Source organism: Scyliorhinus torazame, chromosome 17 (genome assembly GCF_047496885.1).
Source record: "Scyliorhinus torazame isolate Kashiwa2021f chromosome 17, sScyTor2.1, whole genome shotgun sequence".
NCBI lineage: Eukaryota > Metazoa > Chordata > Chondrichthyes > Carcharhiniformes > Scyliorhinidae > Scyliorhinus > Scyliorhinus torazame.
In genome coordinates, this window is record NC_092723.1 from 14,489,193 (window position 1) to 14,509,643 (window position 20,451).

The 20,451-nt window shown below is 48.5% G+C and overlaps 1 protein-coding gene across 4 annotated transcripts in view; it reads left to right on the forward strand.

Annotated features, from left to right (window-relative positions):
• Positions 1–20,451, forward strand: part of eps8l3b (EPS8 signaling adaptor L3b) — a 113,580-nt gene that overhangs the window by 79,056 nt on the left and 14,073 nt on the right. For 3 of the 4 annotated variants that reach the window (XM_072480075.1, XM_072480074.1, XM_072480077.1), the window contains 2 exons: positions 6,449–6,480; positions 7,791–7,887. In XM_072480075.1, the coding sequence (XP_072336176.1) occupies positions 6,449–6,480; positions 7,791–7,887 (129 nt within the window). The remainder of the gene's footprint in view (positions 1–6,448; positions 6,481–7,790; positions 7,888–20,451) is intronic. The other variant, XM_072480076.1, reaches the window with a different exon arrangement.

Genomic DNA, 20,451 nt, shown 5'->3' on the forward strand with positions numbered 1-20,451 from the left:
GCAATCCCCTGCAGCGATTTCCCCAGCAGTGGGAATGGTGAGCCACATAAAGTACTGTAGATATCACCGAATCATAGAATTTACAGTGCAGAAGGAGGCCATTCGACCCATCAGGTCTGCACCGGCTCTTACAAAGAGCACCCTATTGAAGCCCACGTATCCACCCTATCCTAGTAACCCCCACTTAACATTTGTAGGACACTAAGGGCGATTTAGCATGGCCAATCCACCTAACCTGCACATCTTTGGACTGTGGGAGGAAACCGGAGCACCAGGAGGAAACCCACGCACACACGGGGAGGACGTGCAGACTCCGCACAGACAGTGAATCGAACCTGGGACCCTACCGCTGTGAAGCAACTGTGCTAACCACTATGCTACCGTCCTCCCATATCGGCAGGACTGGAAGATCCCGCTGGCCGGCAATGGCGCACTGCTTCCTCCGCCATCGGAAAACATGCAGGGAGGGTTCTGGAAAATCCGGCCCACAGAGAGAGAAAGAAAAATTGAATTAAGAAGGAGAAAGAAAAAAGAGACAAAGCAAAAAACAAATTTTAATTTTAGATTTTAAGAAAAATCTCCCACAACAATTAAAACCTGAAGGAAGGAGACTCAAGACCTATAATAATTTATTTATGTTGTTAAAAGGGTGTATAGACTTGAAATGATTTAACTCTTCCTGTGTAAGTTTTATATGCATTGACTCTACAGAAACTTCATGCCATTCAATGCATTGACATAGTCAACTGCACAGCAAGATGTCCATGAACCCAGTGCTGGAGTGGCACATGTCAAACAGCAACTTTTTAATTTCCAGTTTCAACTCCAGAAGTTACTTATCCCTATTTGGCGCAAGAGTAGAAAGGGAACTGTGGCCAACCATGGCTTACAAGGGAAATTAGAGATAGTATCAGATTCAAAGAAGAGGCATACAAATTAGCAAGAAAAAGCAATAGACCTGAGGATTGGGAACAGTTTAAAATTCTGCAAAGGCAGACCAAGGAATCGATTAAGAAGGGAAAATACAATATGCAAGTAAAGTAGTGGGAAACATAAAAACTGACTGTAAAAGTTTCTATAGATATGTTAAAAAGAAAAAGATTGACAAAAACTAATGTAGGCACCTTACAGTAAGAAGCTGAGGAACTAAATTAGTACTTTGTTTCTGTCTTCACAAAGGAAGACATGAATAATGTGCCGGACGTTCTGAGAAACACAAGTTTTACTGAGGAGCTGAAGGAAATTAGTATTAGTAAAGAAATGGTTTTGGGGACATTAATGGGATTGAAGGCGGACAAATCTTCAGGGCCGGATAATCTTCATCCCAGAGTACTTCAGGAAGTGGTCCTAGAAATAGTAGATCCATTGGTGGCCATTTCCCAAAATTCTTTGGACTCTGGAATAGTTCCTACAGATTGGAGGGTAGCAAATGTAACCCCACTATTCAAAAAGGGGAGGTAGAGAGAAAATGGGGAACTATAGACCAGTGAACTTAATGTCGGTAGTAGGGAAGTTGCTAGTATCCATTATCAATGAATTCATAGCACAGCATTTGGAAAGCAGTGGTATAATCAGGCAGAGTCAGCATGGATTTACAAAAGGGAAATCATGCTTGACAAATCTACTAGAATTCTTTGAAGGTGTAACTAGTAGAATTGACCAGGGAGAAGCAGTGGATGTGGTTTATTTAGACTTTCAGAAGGGTTTGGACAAGGTCTCACATAGCAGATTACTATGTACAGTTAAAGCTCATGGGATTGCAGGTAGTGTCTTGAGATGGATAGAAAGCTGGTTAGCAAACAGGAAGCAAAAAGTTGATTTGCAGGCAGTGACCAGTAGGGTACTGCAGGGATCTGTGCTATGATCCTAACTGCTCACATTATATATTAATGATTTGGGCAAGGGAACTAAATGTATTGTCTCCAAATTTGCAGATGATACAATGTTGGTTTGGAGGATGAGCTGTGAGGAGGATGCAGAGATGCTTCAGTGTGATTTGGACAGGCTGAGTGAGTGAGCATATGCATGGCAGATGCAGTATAAATGTGAGGTTATCCGCTTCGGTAGCAAAAATAGGAAGGCAGATTAATATTGAATGGCCGTAAATTGAGAGAGGTGGATACTCAGTAAGACTTTAGTGTCCTTGTGCATCAGTGGCTGAAAGTAAGCGTGCAGGTACAGCAGGCAGTAAAGAAGGCAAATGGTATGTTGGCCTTCATAGCGAGAGGATTTGAGTACAGGAATAGAGATGTTTTACTGCAATTGTACAGGGCATTGGTGAGGCCACACCTGGAGTATTGTGAGCAGTTTTGGTGTACTTATCTGAGGAAGGATGTTCTTGCTATGGAGGGAGTGCAGCGAAGATTTACCAGGCTGGGATGGCGGGACTGTCATATGAGGAGAGACTAAATCAGTTAGGATTATATTCATTGGCGTTTAGATGAGAGAGAGGGGATCTCATAGAAACTTACAAAATTCTAACGGGATCAGACAAAGTAGATTCAGAAAGAAGGTTTCCGATGATGGGGGAGTCCAGAACTAGCGGGTCGTAGTTTGAGGAGAAGGGGGTAAACCTTTTAGGACTGAGGTGAGGAGAAATCTCTTCACCCAGAGAGTGGTGAGTCTGTGGAATTCACTACCACAGAAAGTAGCTGAGCCCAATCTGATGTGTAGTTTCAAGAAGGAATTAGATATAGCTCTTGGGGCTAAAGGGATCAAGGGATATAGGGGGGAAGACAGGATCAGGGAATCGAACTTGATGAATGATCATAATGAATGGCAATGAAGGCTCGAAGGGCCTCCTCCTGCTTCCATTTTCCATGTATGTTTCTATGTATATTTAATTGTGTATATTTAATTGTGCCTCACCTGAAGTGGCTGCAGCATTTGCATGCTATTAGCCTCACCATTATTTTGACAGTACATTTTGAGCACATACCCTGATCATTATCACATGGCTGTTCAGGGCCACTGGAAATTGCCTTCAGCATTTCTTACGTTACAAGTGTTTTCACTTCAAAAGTACTTCATCCTTAGTTTGTGAAAGATGCTGTATTAATGCACCTTCTTTCTTTCACAAGCTCAAGATGACTTAAAGCATTTAATAATAATAATCTTTATTACTGTCACAAGTAGGTTTACATTAACACTGCAATGAAGTTACTGTGAAAAGCCCCTAGTCACCACACTCCGGCACCTGTTCGGGTAGGCCGAGGGAGGATTCAGAATGTCCAATTCACCTAACAAGCACGTCTTTCGGGACTTGTGGGAGGAAACCGGAGGATCCGGAGGAAACTCACGCAGACACGGGAGAACGTGCAGACTCCGCAGATTCCCAAGCCGGGAATCGAACCCGGGTCCCTGGCGCTGTGAAGCATCAGTGCTAACTACTGTACTGCCATGCCACCCATAAAAGCCAATGAGAATTGTTTGAAGTGTAGTCACTTTTAGTACTTAGGAAATGTGGCCCACCAATTTGTTCATATAGCAAGTTCCCACAAAGAGCAATGTAATAATCTGTTTCAGTGACATTGGTCCATTAATGGAAGCTGGCAAGGCACTGCCCCCCTCTGTTTATGTTTAACAATGCGGCAACACCAAGACACATCTCTGATAGCTTGTATTAGCTGTCCCTCAGTGGCTCGCACTTCCCACCTCTGGCTAAGGACCCACACTGGGACTTCAGCATACAAGCCAATGCTGATGCTCCATCCCAGTACTGAGTGAGAGTCAGAGGTGCTGTCTTTTGAATTAGCTTGAAAGCCATTATGTCTGCCCTCCTAAGTGCAGCACGGTGATGCAGTGGTTAGCACTGTTGCCTCACGGCGCCAAGGTCCCAGGTTCGATCCCAGCCCTGTGTGCAAATCGGCTGCCGAACTTCCTACAACAGTAGCTATACTTCAAAATTTATTTTCTTGCCCTTGTGGAATAAGGGAGTCTGTAAAAGTTGAATGACAAGGGTTATCTGCCAGAGGACAAGGTCACTTATTTGTAGCAACAAGTAGTTGACAAAACTAGCGTCTTGCTTCAGCTATTCCTTGATTATGGTACAGGAGACATGGGAAGCACAAGAAGGAGGCAGCAAAACTTCTATCAAGGACAGGACAGAAAGCGAAAAAACATAACCCGATAGATTTTCATTTGTTTCTGCTGTCAAGCTTCTGAAAAGTGATTGCTTTAACAGTAGGGCTATGTCTGGTGGATACAGTAAAGTCAGCTATCTTCCCTTCCACTTCAGTGGGTAACTGCAAGGACAATGAAGGCCACATAGCTCCCAGCAATCATAGGGCACAAATTAGCTTGCCTGTGATGTCCCCCCCAGTCATCAAATACTTCCTGGTTTGAACTCACAGCTGAGAAATGACCAGATGGACAGGAGGATGCTTATTGAACCGTACTCCAGCAGGTGTAAGAGTCGTCGGGTGGGGTATTTCCACGTTTCAATAAAATGAAGGACGTGTTTTCACAGTAACTCCATTGCAGTGTTAATATCAGCCTACTTGTGACACTAATAAAGCTTTAATTTGACTTGCTGAATAGCTCACTGGGTGCTATGTATGGTAGGGCCCACTGTTCCTGCTCACACATTACATGACCATAGGTACACAGCTCTCCCGGTGTTGGTGAAATTAAATGAAATGACACTCCTAAATATGAACTGGTGACTCAGCACAAGCTGAGAAATGTTTAATTGTTACTCTCCTTCTGAAGATCCCATTTGTTTTTCATTTCATTTCTTAATGTATTGAAGTTCGGGCAAAATGAGGAATAAATTAGGAATATTGGCGAACCCCAATAAGAAGCTGCCCTCTTGTGACACTTCTGGTGAACAGCTCAATCTGATGCAGAACAACAACAACTTGCACGTACATAGCACCTTTAATGTAGTTTAAAAATTGCACGTCGCTTTACAGGAGTGTTACGAAACATATTTGCCACACAAGGAAGAACTAGGATATGTGACCAAAAGGTTTAATGAGCATCATAAAGGAGGAGCTAGAGGTAGAGAGGTGGAGAGGCTTAAGGTGCAAATTCCAGATCTCGGGGCGCAGGCAGCTGAAGGGATGGCTGCCAGCGGTGGTGTGATAAATAAAATGGGCATCTGCGAGGTGCCAGAATTGGACATGCACTGAGATCGTGGAGGATTGGAGGGCTAGTGAAGATTATGGAAAGAGGTAGCTGAACAAATGTGGCTGTTTGATCTTCCAAACCGTTTACTTTGGACTCTGATGGTCAACCTCACATCTAATCTCACGGAATTGCGAAGGAACACCCATCATGTGAGCATCATAATTAGGAAATTAACTAATTTATACAGGGTGAGTTTGCCGCATGGACGAGACCAGTGTTTTTCAAACTTTTTTTCCGGGGACCCATTTCTACCAACCGGCCGACCTTCGTGACCCACACCACCGAACTTCGGGACCCACACCGGTCGACCTTCATGACCCACGCCGGCCAACGTTCGCGACCCACCATTTTCTCTTACCTTTAAGCGAGAGGTGAGGCTGCTTGGTCCTCATGACCTCACTCCAATCAGGTTCACAGGAGGAGAACGTGGATTTCGTACCTCAGTTCATAAACTCTGAGTAGCTCCCCTGTTGACTGATCATCACAGTAACTCTTCAAGCAGATGAAGTCCACCGACATTGGCACTGACTGGTCACTGTTTCGATTCAATGCTTTAATGTAGTCTAAAAGGTCAGCAAAAAACTTGCAGCCATCCTTCAGTACACAGAGGGCTACGATGTGATGATCCCCCATGGCTTTCATTATATTCCTTGCCAAATGTTCAGTTCTGTTCATGATTAAACCATGAGGAATATATACTCACTCCAGATCATTACAGTAATGTTTAGGGATGCAAAACAGATCAAGGTCTTAGCCTTGTTCATCATCAGTGATCACTACACAGTCAGCTGCGCCATGCCGCGGTCGCACTTTGACCCCGGGTTCAGGTCCCAAAACTCCAGGGCCACATGCGCCCTGATGAGTGGACACGAATGCGCAGCGCACCCGCCTTTCTTTAGCTGGTCGCGGCCGCCATTGTCAAAGCCGCTCACAGCCGGCATTATTAAAAGTTGGCTGGTGCGTCTGTTGCGCGTGAATTCCCGTGATCGGGAATGCCGCGATGGCTGGCTCCGCGACCTTCCCGACACCCGCCTGCGACCCACCCGTGGGTCGCGACCCCCACTTTGAAAATGCCTGGACTAGACGAAAGAACGGGTTTGTGTAATATGAGAGCTTTGGCAAAAAGCCAAATGTGATTTAAATTTATTTTATTTTACCTGTTTTCAGCGCATCACCAGAACATACTAATTAGGGCAATGAAGTGACTACCCCAGTTCAAAGGGATTGAATTCGTGCTGAACTTTGTACTGAATTTTTAAAATTATAATCACAAAAATTCTTTCATCATATTGAATTCTGTCTTTTGTACTCTTGGCAGATGGAAGATCCATACGGTGCACCCTTTGAGAAGTGAGTATAATATCAGATAGTTGACATGGTTGAGGAAGGCCTGTTGGCCCATTTTTGCTCATCTATCTAGCATTCCCACCATCATATCCACTGTGGCCGTTCAATGGCGGCAGGGTTTTTTTCCTTCCTGGCTTCAGACAGGATACTGAGAACATTTACCATGTTACAATGGTACCAGGAATGATTAGAGAAGCCAGGCTTATTCTCTACAGAGCAGAGAAGGTTAAAGGGGTGATAGTAAGGTACAAAATTATGAGATGCTTTGATAAATAAGGAAACCTATTTTCTGTGGTGGGAGGTTTGATAACCAGAAGTAGTTATTTAAGATAATTGGCAAAAGGACACATGAGGAAATGTCTTTTTTTAGCTGGCGGGTTGTAATGATTTGGAAAGTGCTGCCTCAGAAGGTTCAGTCGTAACTTACAAGGAGGAACTGTAGACTAGAAAGGGAACAGGTTTCAGGGTTATGGGGAAAGTGCGATGGGAGCGGACTAATTGGACAGCTCATTCAAAAAGCCAGCAGAAATATGATGGGCTGAATGTCATTTTCCTCCGTGTCATTCTATGATCGCCTCCCTTACATGTGTGTCCCAAGATAGGCTTACTGAAGAAGACCATTTGGCCAATGTTCTCCCTCCCCGCCCTGAATACTGACCCCACCTTCTTCTCATTATAGCACACAGTTATTACTTCATAGAGATAAGAGTTCGGCCTGAGTCCTCCTTACTGCCCGTTCTAAGCGTGAATCAATCTTGACACTAAGAGACACCATTGCCCTCATTTTAATTCAAATTGCTCAGGTAGGGGCTGTGATGGACAGAAAACCTGTCCCAATCTCAGCAATATAAAGCCTGGTAGAGTTTTACCTGCATAGCTAACATCCAATCTGCCCCTCCCCCCACTGCCCATCACGTTCCCATCTGAATCTGAGAATTGTCAAAATTGAGCAGCAGGATAATTCCCAGAGATCTGACACTCAGATAAGTTGCGGAGGAGGGAGTTTTTGGTTCGGTTGCTGCTCTTAGGCCTCCTCGGATCTTCACTCCACAAGGTTAGTCCAATGGGAAAACCACAATGACTCCCCTCTCTGGCCTCGACTTGTGAAGAAGTCGGCTTCTAGGGTCCTTGTATGGGAGTCCAGGTTCAGTTGACTGCTGCAGAAACGCAACTGGACATTGGCGAGGGTCTCTCAGGTGACGCCATCTGCTCAATCTCTGCCAGGTGAAGGAGGTTGACGTTTCTCCATTGATTATTAAAAAAAGGAGAACATGCCAAGGTCAGATAACTAACTGGTTTCTGCTTGGTCACAGCAGGTCACAGAAGAGCTCTCAGTTGGCGAGGGCAACTTACGATTTCACAAAAAGAAACACCAGAGAACTCACAGTAGCTAAAGGAGATGTTCTCGAGGTAAGTAATGTGTACTGTGCAATGTTCTGGTCTTAAAATTGTAAAAGGGAGATTGCAGAACCAACATTTACAAGGATGAAAACAGATACGCACATTATATTGTGATAAACATAAGAAATTAGTATGATCTCTTGTAGTAAGGTTTTTAAAAGCCTGAGTTAAGGTATATATTTGTTGCAGTAATATCATAGAATGTACAGTGCAGAAGGAGGCCATTTGGCCCATCGAGTCTGCACCAGCCATTGGAAAGAGCACCCCAATTAAGCACACACCTCCTCCACCCCATCCCCTTAACCCAGTAACCCCAATTAACGTTTTTGGACACTAAGAGCAATTTAGCATGGCCAATCCACCTAACCCGCACATCTTTGGACTGTGGGAGGAACCGGAGCACCCGGAGGAAACCCACGCACACACGGGGAGAACGTGCAGACTCCACACAGACAGTGACCCAAGCCGGGAATCGAACCTGGGACCCTGGAGCTGTGAAGCAACTGTGCTAACCACTATGCTGCCGTGCTGCCCCCTTTTAAAGAGAAATAAGAGAAATATTATTAAATAAACTAGGTTAAGGTATCCAGACTGTATGTCTGCTAAAGCTGGAATTAAAGAGTTGTAAAATGTGAAGCAAGCATGCATTCCAACTACTTATTTGGTTACAGACAAAGGGCTAATGGAATTGTGTTTTGATTGCTGGAGATTCCCTGGAGTGTAGAAAATTTATGAGGCATTGTATCCAGTCCTAGCTAAGCAGGTCATGGAACTTTGTGCAATACAGAATATATAAAAGCACAGGAGGCCCGGGAAGGTGAATTCAAACAGCTAATTATTTTAAGGCAAACATCACAAAGATCTCAACCAAGACTACTAATTATGCTGGTCCCAATTCAGTCCGGCTTTTGTGAGGTGGTTTTTACGAGTCCCAGCTGATGGGCCTCCATCCATTACAGGGCAGCTCATTTTCCACAAAACCCCATGGGGAGGTCAATTGGGCCGTCTCCTTTGGGTCTCGTGGGGGTTATTACACAGCTAATGTAATTAATGGGAGGAGCCAGGTTTGTCTGTAGTGTAATATTTCACATCCTGTGACTGCTGAAGCAAATCTGACACGACTGTCTGAAAGCCAACTGTTTCTACCAGAAAAATAGTTTAGTAGTTTACTAAGTAGTAGTTTGATATAGGATTTTTAAAAGTTGAACAGCAATTTTACCAAATGCTGCTTGGTTGAGCATAAGCATACTGGATCTGCTCCTGAAAGTGTCTCTCTCTCCAAACGTTTCTACACAACTAAGCAAATAATCTATTTGTTAACTTTATTCATTAAAATATTTTTTTTATTCTACATTTTCACATTTACCTTCAGAAATTTACATCCCACCCACAAACAGTAAATGGTAACAAATACATAATCAATCCCCTTAACAATACCAATGATCCCATCCTCCCACCACCCCAAACAATGGCCCACCCATCAATATATGCATCCAATAAAACAAACCCTCCCACGGTGGAAACAAAAAACAAAGGAGAAAAAGAAAAAGGAGTCCGGGACCGCCCATGGTCACCTTTGACCCATAGAGTCCACTCCCCCACCCCCCTACACTCAACGCCATCCAGCCTCTGAAAGAGTACCATACATGATATCCAAGAGCTGTACACCGCCCCCCCCCCCACTCCCCCCAAGTCTCCAGCTCCTCCCGTCCACTGCCTCTTGTAAAACTCCTCCTCCCAACCTCGGTTCCTTCCCCCCCCAACTTTCCACCCCGACTAGACCACTCGGACCCTGTTCTGCCAGGCTCCGATGGCCGCAGACCCTCCCCCCACCTCACTCACGTTCACTGGCCGGCTTAAACCGGCCAGCGTGGAGGCCCCCGCCCGGGCCCTTTCCCCCTTGCCTGGCCCTAGGAAAGCCCAGAGACCCCCTTTTAGCAGACACACCCCACATATCCACCTACACCCCAAAGAGCCCTCATTTCGAGTGAAAGTCCCGTCCCTTCCCTTGTCCAAATATATACCACATTGGCTCCTTTAGCCCCTACACCCGCACGCAGTGAAACAAAAAAGAAGAAAATACAGTAATGAGGTTACATCGGCACATGGCCATTCCTCAATTTGTCAGTTCTGCAACAGTCCTTCTGCCTTCGCAAACTCCTCCGCTGCTTCCGCCGTTCCAAAATAAAAGTCCCTGAGCTTATAAGTCACCCTCAGCTTCGCTGGATATACAATGCCGCACTGCACCTTGCTAATGTACAGTGCCCTCTTCACCCGGTTGAAGGCAGCCCACCTCCTCACCAGCTCCACCGTAAAGTCCTGGTATACACGTATACCAGCTCCAGCCCACTGCACCACCCGCTTCTGCTTGGCCCAGCTCAGGACCTTCTCCTTCACACTGTACCTACGGAAGCACAGAGTCACTGCCCTTGGCGGCTCGCTCGCCTTTGGTACAGGCCTCCACGACCGATGAGCCCGATCCAGTTCATATCGGGAGGGATCCTCCCCCTCCCCCAATAGCTTTGCCAGCATCGCGGCAAAATACTCAGTCGGCTTCGGTCCTTCAACTCCTTCGGGCAGCCCCACAATCATCAGATTCTGTCGCCTGGATCTATTTTCCAGGTCTTCCATTTTTCCTTGCAGATCCTTGTTAATGTCCATCACCTTCCGCATCTCCTTCCCCATCGAGGCAAGTTGATCACCGTGCTGCAATAACATCTCCTCCACTTCCTTCAGCGCCTCCCCTTGCTCTCGCACCTCCGCCACTGCGCTCGCCACCGCCGTCATCACCGGGGAAATCGCCTCCTCCACCAGCGCACTCAAAACCTCCCTCATCTCCTTCCTCACCATCTCCATGCATTTTGCAAACTGCCTTTCGAATTCCGCAGCCATCACCTTAGTTATTTCTTCAGCCGTAAGCAATGCGGCCTCCCCTGGTGCTCCAGCCTCCATTTTCTTTACTGACCCCGCGGTGACCTTTCCACTCCCCGACGGACTTTCAGCCGCTTTTTTCACAGACGTTATTTTGCTGGTCTTCGACATTCCCCTCCTCTGTGCTGTCTCCCGACTTTTACTGCCTTCGCTGGCCCTAGGACTGGGCGTTAACCCCCGACAATGCCGTTCCTGAACTGGAGCCCTCCAACGCGCGGCTGCCTCCCGCCCGCCATCACCGGAAGTCGTTAACTTTATTTCTAAGTGGCATTTGAACTGTTTTGGGTTATTTAATTGGAGTTTAGTAGCAGGTATAGATAATAAGTTGAAGTTTTACTTTTTGTTTAAGAACTATTTAACTGATAATTGCAAAACTATCTATTTGATGTTAATGTGGTCAATTCTGTATTTAAATTAGGGCTGCACAGTGGCCCAATGGTTAGCACTGCAGCCTCGCGACACCGAGGACCCGGGTTCAATCCCGGCCCCGGGCCACTGTCCGTGTGGCATTTGCACATTCTTCCCCTTGTCTGCGTGGGTCTCACCCCTACAATCCAAAGTTGTGCAGGGTAGGTGGATTGGCTGCGCTAAATTGCCCTTAATTGGAAAAATTAAAGTGTAACAAAAAATTCTGTGTTAAGTTAACTTTTGTTTTAACATAAAAAACATTGATTGGTCAGTGTCATCACTCCGAGGTGAACTGTCCTTTCCTCACACTTTTACAAATGTTTAAAAATTGTCTGGAGTCCGTGTCCAGTATCCTAACAAAGTCCGTCAGGAAAGATTGGACAGTCCATGTCATAATATCCACTCATGTACATAATGATATGCAGACAGGCAGTGATTGACACACAGGATAACCAATGAACACACACGACACAGAACAACCAATCACCAGACAGGACACCACCACTATAAAGCCCACAGGGCATTAAGACTCTCTCCCTCGCACAGGACACAGCTACTGAGATAGTTAGAGTGCACAAGCCAGTGAGCACCATCTCCATGCGGTAGAGAGCTAGTCTGGTCAAGCCAGTAGGAGGTTATCAGAGAGATTAATAGAGCGTCAACCCACCGCAGATTATGTACAGCAATCGGCAAGTTCAATAAAACAGTGTTGGACCATCTCTTGTGTCGGAAGCCTGTTTCTAGTTTCACTGCATCCAGTTGCAGTCAACGTTGAACCAACTCAATTAACACATCAGTCTGATAATCTTTTCTTGAGACAAGAGTGGGCTGAGGGGGGGCCTGATAGAGGGCTTTAGAATGGTGGAAAGATTGGATAGCTTAAACATAGAAATAATCTTTCCACTTGTGGAGGAATTCGAACTAGAAGCCACAAATATAAAAGAGTCACAAATAAATCCAATGAGGGATTCAGAAGGAACTTTTAATAAAGAAAGAAAGATTGTTGTAATGTAGGAAATGTGGCAACAGATTTGTGCACAGCAAACTCCCACAAACATTAAAGCGATAAAGACCCGGTAATCAGCCTTGTGATGTGGGTTTGGGGGATAAATGTTGGTCAGGACACTGGGAATAACTCGCCTTTTCTTTTTCAATACCGTACCACAAGACGCTTTATATTCACCGAGACGAACCCAGTTTAACATCTCACCCACAAGGCGGCGTGTCCAACACTCCTTCAGTCTACAGTTTATTGTTTAAAGTCTCGGAGCGGGAATTGAATCCAAGCTTTCCTAGTTAAAGGCCAGAATGATATCAACTGAGCCACTACTTGAAGAAGTGGTTAGAATATGGACGTTGCTCCCACATGGAGGGGTTGAGGTTAATAGTTTAGGTGCACTTAAGGGGAAGCTGGAAACAACACACAAAATGGATGGCCACATTAGTGGGGTCAGATGAAGTGAAACCTTAAGATCCATTTATGGTTTTTATGGTTGGGGGTTGCACTGCATGGTGCAATCAATCACCCTATAAGAGTGACAACAGAGGCTGGTCTTATCAGCAAGACCTGCATACCAAAATGGAGTTCAAAAAGAAAATACATTTATTTCAGCATTATCTGATGAGAATGATTTTTGCAACCGATGACTGGTAAACCACTGTTGCACCTATATTAGGTGATGTAGGGTAGGACCTGTACTACAGGTACGTTGGTAGTCCCTGCCTGCTGGCTCCGCCCAGTAGGCAGAGTATAAATGTGGTGTCCTCCATGCTGCAGCCATTTCGCCAGCTGCTGTGGGAGGCCACACATCTTAGAGCAATAAAGCCTCAGTTGTATTCAACTCTCGTCTCTGTGCAATTGATCGTGCATCAATTTATTGCTCTAAGATTTTCAGAAGACGGACCTCCGTATCAAGCCGGATCGCCTGCAGCTGGATCCGCAATCAAGCGACGCCAAAAAGGACTTTCAGCACTGGCTAGCTTGTTTCGAGGCGGACATCAACTCGGCGCCCAGCCCTGTCTCGGAGGCTCAGAAAATACAGATCCGGTACTCGAGGTTGAGCTCCAACGTCTTTCCGCTGATCTAGGATGCGCCAAACTACGCCGAAGCCATGGCGCTTCTCAAAGAAAATTACACTGAAAAGACGAACACGCTCTTCGCCAGGCATGTACTCGCCACTCGCTCTCAACTCCCTGGTGAGTCCACAGAAGACTTCTGGCGGGACCTAATCCCACTCGTCTGGGACTGTGACTGTCAGGCCGTTACGGCCACGGAACATTCAAACCTCCTTATGCAGGACGCTTTTGTTACGGGGATTGGGTCGGACCTCATACGCCAGCGACTGTTAGAGGGGGCCACGCTCGACCTAGCAGAGACAAAGAAGCTAGCGCTCTCCATGATGGTCGCCTCGCGCAACATTCAGGCCTACGCCCCCAGCCGCGCGGCCCACCCCTCCTACGCATCGTGGACCCCACAGACGGCCGCCCCAGTGGGGGCCTTACACAGCCAATACGCCTCCGCCACACACCAGCCAGCAAACCCCGGGGGTCCCCGATGTTACTTTTGCGGCCAGCAGAAACACCCCTGCCAACGCTGCCCGGCCCGCGTTGCCCTTTGTAAGGCTTCCGGTAAGAAGGGGCACTTCGCCGTGGTGTGCCAAGCCCGTGCAGTCGCCCCCACCCCCCTCGTTTACGGACAATAGGCGCCGCTATCTTCACCTCCCTGGACCACGCGCGGCCAGTGGGCGCCGCATCTTCTCCCCCTCAGACCACGCGCGGCCAGTGGGCGCCGCCATCTTCTCCCCCTCAGACCAAGCGCGGCCAGTGGCCGCCATCTTCCCCTCCGCGCAACACATGCGGCCCATGGGTGGCGCCATCTTGTTCAACCCCTACCACGTGCGGCCCATGGGCGCCGCCATTTTGTCCTCCTCAAGATCTTCAGGCCCCGCCATCTTGTCTCTCCCACAGCACATGGGCACCACCAGCGTTCCAGGACCTGTGCCCCCCGGGCTCCCCATCATCCGACATCAGCGACGACTGACCACGACTCGCCTCAGTGACCATCGACCAGTCTTGTCCGCACAACCTGGCCAGCGCATTGACCAGCGTTAAAATCAACGGAAATGTGACCTCTTGCTTGCTGGACTCCGGGAGCACCGAAAGCTTCATCCACCCCGATACGGTAAGGCGCTGCTCCCTCATGGTACACCCCGCCAACCAAAGAATCTCCCTGGCCTCCGGATTCCATTCAGTGGCGATCCGGGGGTACTGTACGGTCACAGTCACGGTCCAGGGTGTAGAATTCAGCGGCTTCCGCCTCTACGTCCTCCCTAACCTCTGCGCTGCCCTACTACTCGGCCTGGACTTCCAGTGTAACCTCCAGAGCCTAACCCTGAAATTCGGCGGGCCCCTACCAACCCTCACTGTGTGCGGCCTCGCGACCCTAAAGGTCGATCCACCTTCCCTCTTCGCAAATCTAACCCCGGATTGCAAACCCGTCGCCACCAGGAGCAGACGGTACAGCACCCAGGACAGGACCTTCATCAGGTCCGAGGTCCAGCGGCTGCTTCGGGAAGGCATCATCGAGGCCAGCAACAGCCCCTGGAGAGCCCAAGTGGTAGTGGTTAAAACTGGGGAGAAACACAGAATGGTTGTGGACTACAGCCAGACCATCAATCGGTACACGCAGCTCGACGCGTACCCCCTCCCACGCATATCTGATATGGTCAATCAGATTGCACAGTACCGGGTCTTCTCAACGGTAGACCTCAAATCCGCCTACCACCAGCTCCCCATTTGTAAATCGGACCGTCCATACACTGCCTTCGAGGCAGATGGTCGTCTCTGTCACTTCCTCAGGGTTCCTTTCGGCGTCACCAAAGGGGTCTCGGTCTTCCAAAGGGAGATGGACCGAATGGTCGACCGGTACGGTTTGTGGGCCACCTTTCCGTACCTAGACAACGTCACCATCTGCGGCCATGATCAGCAGGACCACGATGCCAACCTTGTCAAATTTCTCCACACCGCCACTCTCCTAAACCTCACCTCCAACAAGGAGAAGTGCGTGTTTAGCACAAACCGCTTAGCCATCCTCGGCTATGTGGTCCAGAACGGAGTTCTGGGGCCCGATCACGAACTCATGGAGCTCCCCCTCCCCCACTGCCCCAAGGTCCTCAAACGCTGCCTGGGGTTCTTTCCATACTATGCCCAGTGGGTATATGCCCCGAGGCACAACAGGCCTTCGCCCGTATCAGAGCCGATATCGCCAAGGCCGGGATGCACGCAGTAGATGAGACACTGCCCTTTCAAGTAGAGAGCGACACATCAGACGTCGCCCTAGCCGCCACCCTCAATCAGGCAGGCAGACCCGTGGCATTCTTTTCCCGCACCCTTCATGCCTCAGAAATTCGGCACTCATCCGTCGAAAAAGTGGCCCAAGCTATCGTTGAAGCTGTGCGGCATTGGAGGCATTACCTTGCTGGCAGGAGATTCACTCTCCTCACTGACCAACGGTCGGTAGCCTTCATGTTCAACAACACGCAGCGGGGCAAGATCAAGAATGATAAGATCTTGAGGTGAAGGATCGAGCTTTCCACCGACAATTATGAGATTTTGTATCGCCCCGGCAAGCTCAACGAGCCCCCAGACGCCCTATCCCGAGGTACATGTGCCAGCGCACAAGTAGACCGACTCCGGGCCCTGCACGACAGCCTTTATCACCCGGGAGTCACACGGTTGTACCATTTTATAAAGACCCGCAATCTGCCCTACTCCGTCGAGGAAGTATGGACAATCACCAGGGTCTGCCAGGTCTGTGCGGAGTGCAAGCTGCACTTCTACCGGACGGACCGTAGCGCCTGGTGAAGGCCTCCCACCCCTTTGAGCGCCTCAGCGTGGATTTCAAAGGGCCCCTCCCCTCCACGGACCATAACATATATTTCCTCAGTGTGGTCGATGAGTACTCCAGATTCCCCTTCGCCATCCCATGCCCCGACATGACGTCTGCCACCGTCATTAAAGCCCTCAACACAATCTTCGCTCTGTTCGGCTTCCCCACCTACATGCACAGTGACAGGGGATCCTCATTCATGAGCGATGAGCTACGTCAGTTCCTGCTCTGCAGTGGTATCGCCTCCAGCAGGACGACAAGCTATAACCCCCGGGGAAACAGACAGGTAGAGAGGGAGAACGGGACGGTAAGGAGGGCCGTCCAACTGGCCCTACGGTCCAGGAACCTCCCGGCCTCCCGCTGGCAGGAAGTCCTCCCTGATGCACTGCACGCCATTCAGTCACTACTGTTCACCGCCACTAACAACACACCCCATGAACGTCTCTTTGCCTTCCCCAGGAAGTCCACATCCGGGGTGTCACTCCTGACTTGGCTCGCAGCTCCAGGACCCGTCCTGCTCCGTAGGCACGTCCGACTCCACAAGGCGGACCCGTTGGTGGAGAGGGTGCAATTGCTCCATGCAAACCCCCCAGTATGCCTACGTGGCGTACCCCGACGGCCGCCAGGATACTGTCTTCCTCAGGGACCTGGCACCAGCAGGTTCTGATCACACGCACCCCTCCCGGCCGGTGCTACCCACCCCTCCCCCGGCGCTCCCAGTATTAACCCCGCCAGGACCATCTGTCCTCTCCCTGCCCACGCCCGAGGATGAAGAGGATTTCGGCATGCTCCCGGAGTCACCGAAGACCAGACCAGCATTGGCATCGTCGCCACCACTGCGTCACTCCCAGCGGCACATCAAGGCCCCGGACCGGTTAAACCTCTAACTGGTCCACTGGACTTCAAAAGACATTTTTTCCCCCTCAAATATTGTAAATGTAAAACTCATTTGTTGTATATAGTTCTCCACCACCCCCGCCGGACTCCGTTTTAACAGGGGGTGAATGTGGTAAACCACTGTTGCACCTATATTAGGTGATGTATGGTGGGACCTGTACTACAGGTCTGTTGGTAGTCCCTGCCTGCTGGCTCCGCCCAGTAGGCAGAGTATAAATGTGTGTGTCCTCAATGCTGCAGCCATTTTGCCAGCTGCTGTGGGAGGCCACACATCTTAGAGCAATAAAGCCTCAGAAATATTCAACTCTCGTCTTTGTGCAATTGATCGTGAATCAATGACCCAAAGTTAATTATTCACCAAATTAGTCCCTAGTGCTGTTGTGTGATGAGTCCAACAAGTGTGAGTCAGTTTACAGCATTGTCAGGTCAGCTCTGTTCAGGTAAATATGATGTGGAGATGCCGGCGTTGGACTGGGGCGAGCACAGTAGGACGTTTTACAACACCAGGTTAAAGTCCAACAGGTTTGTTTCGAAGTCCGTCGCTACACGACGGACTTCCTACAGAAACTCAGCACCATGGACCAGTTGAACTAGGAATATTCCTCGTCACAATGGACGTCTCGGCACTCTATACCAGCATCCCCCATGACGATGGCATTGCTGCAACAGCCTCAGTACTCAACACCGACAACTGCCAATCTCCAGACGCAATTCTGCAACTCATCCGCTTCATTCTGGATCACAACGTCTTCACCTTCGACAACAAGTTCTTCATCCAGACGCACGGAACAGCCATGGGGACCAAATTCACACCCCAATACGCCAACATCTTCATGCACAAGTTTGAACAAGACCTACTCACCGCACAGGACCTTCAACCGACGTTATACACCAGATACATCGATGACATTTTTTTCCTTTGGACCCACGGCGGAGAATCACTGAAACGACTACACGATGTCATCAAAAAGTTCCATCCAACCATCAGACTCACCATGGACTACTCTCCAAAATCAGTTGCATTCTTGGACACACTCGTCTCCATCAAGGACGGTCACCTCAGCACTTTGCTTTACCGTAAACCCACGGATAACCTCACGATGCTCCACTTCTCCAACTTCCACCCTAAACACATTAAAGAAGCCATCCCCTATGGACAGGCTCTCCGTATACACAGGATCTGCTCAGACGAGGAGGAGCGTAACAGACATTGAAAGATGCCCTCGTACGAACGGGATATGGCGCTCGACTCATCGATCGACAGTTCCAACGCGCCACAGCAAAAAACCGCACCGACCTCCTCAGAAGACAAACATGTGACACAACCGACAGAATACCCTTCGTCGTCCCGTACTTTCCCGGAGTGGAGAAACTACGACATCTTCTTCACAGCTTTCAACACATCATTGATGAAGATGAACATCTTGCCAAGGTCATCCCCACACCCCCACTACTTGCCTTCAAACAACCGCGCAACCTCAAACAAACCATTGTTTGCAGCAAACTACCCAGTCTTCAGAACAGTGACCACGACACCACACAACCCTGCCATGGCAATCTCTGCAAGACGTGCCAGATCATCGACATGGATACCACCATTACACGTGAGAACACCACCCACCAGGTACGCGGTACATACTTGTGCGACTCGGCCAACGTTGTCTACCTCATACGCTGCAGGAAAGGATGTCCCGAAGTGTGGTACATTGGCGAGACCATGCAGACGCTGCGACAACGAATGAACGGACATCGTGCGACAATCACCAGGCAGGAATGTTCCCTTCCAGTCGGGGAACACTTCAGCAGTCAAGGGCATTCAGCCTCTGATCTCCGGGTAAGCGTTCTCCAAGGCGGCCTTCAGGACGCGCAACAACGCAGAATCGCCGAGCAGAAGCTTATAACCAAGTTCCGCACACATGAGTGCGGCCTCAACCGGGACCTGGGATTCATGTTGCATTACATTCATCCCCCACCATCTGGCCTGCAAAATCCTACCAACTGTCCTGGCTTGACACAATTCACACCTCTTTAACCTGGGGTTACCCCATCTCTGGATCTGTAAAGATTTAATCACCTGCTAATGCTCGCATTCCAAGCATTGTCTGGCATCTTTGAATGTGGCGACGAGGGGATTTTCACAGTAACTTCATTGCAGTGTTAATGTAAGCCTAATTATAACAATAAAGATTATTATTATTATTACAGAACATAGAACATAGAACATTACAGCGCAGTACAGGCCCTTCGGCCCTCGATGTCGCGCCGACCTGTGAAACCACTCTAAAGCCCATCTACACTGTTCCCTTATCGTCCATATATCTATCCAATGACCATTTGAATGCCCTTAGTGTTGGCGAGTCCACTACTGTTGCAGGCAGGGCATTCCACACCCTTACTTCTCTCTGAGTAAAGAACCTACCTCTGACATCTGTCTTATATCTATTTCCCCTCAATTTGAAGGTATGTCCCCTCGCACTAGACATCACCATCCGAGGAAAAAGGCTCTCACTGTCCACCCTATCCAATCCTCTGATCATCTTGTATGCCTCAATTAAGTCACCTCTTAACCTTCTTCTCTCCAACAAAAACAGCCTCAAGTCCCTCAGCCTTTCCTCATAAGATTTTCCCTCCATACCAGGCAACCTTCTGGTAAATCTCCTCTGCACCCTTTCCAATGCTTCCACATCCTTCCTATAATGCGGCGACCAGAATTGCACGCAATACTCCAAATGCAGCCGCACCCGAGTTTTGTACAGCTGCAACATGACCTCATGGCTCCGAAACTCAATCCCTCTACCAATAAAAGCTGACACACCGTACGCCTTCTTAACAACCCTCTCAACCTGGGTGGCAACTTTCAGGGATCTATATACATGGACACCGAGATCTCCCTGCTCATCCACACTGCCAAGATCTTACCATCAGCCCAGTACTCTGTCTTCTTGTTATTCCTTCCAAAATTAATCACCTCACACTTTTCTGCATTAAACTCCATTTGCCACCTCAGCCCTGCGCTGCAGCTTATCTCTGTCCCTCTGTAACTTGTAACATCCTTCCGCACTGTCCACAACTCCACCGACTTTAGTGTCATCTGCAAATTTACCCACCCATCCTTCTACGCCCTCCTCCAGGTCATTTATAAAAATGACAAACAGCAGTGGCCCCAAAACAGATCCTTGTGGTACACCACTAGTAACTGGACTCCAGTCTGAACATTTCCCATCAACCACCACCCTTTGTCTTCTTCCAGCTAGCCAATTTCTGATCCAAACTGCTAAATCACCCTGAATCCCATGCCTCCGTATTTTGTGCAGTAGCCTACCGTAGGGAACTTTATCAAATGCTTTACTGAAATCCATATACACCACATCAACTGCTTTACCCTCATCCACCTGTTTGGTCACCTTCTCAAAGAACTCAATAAGGTTTGTGAGGCACGACCTAACCTT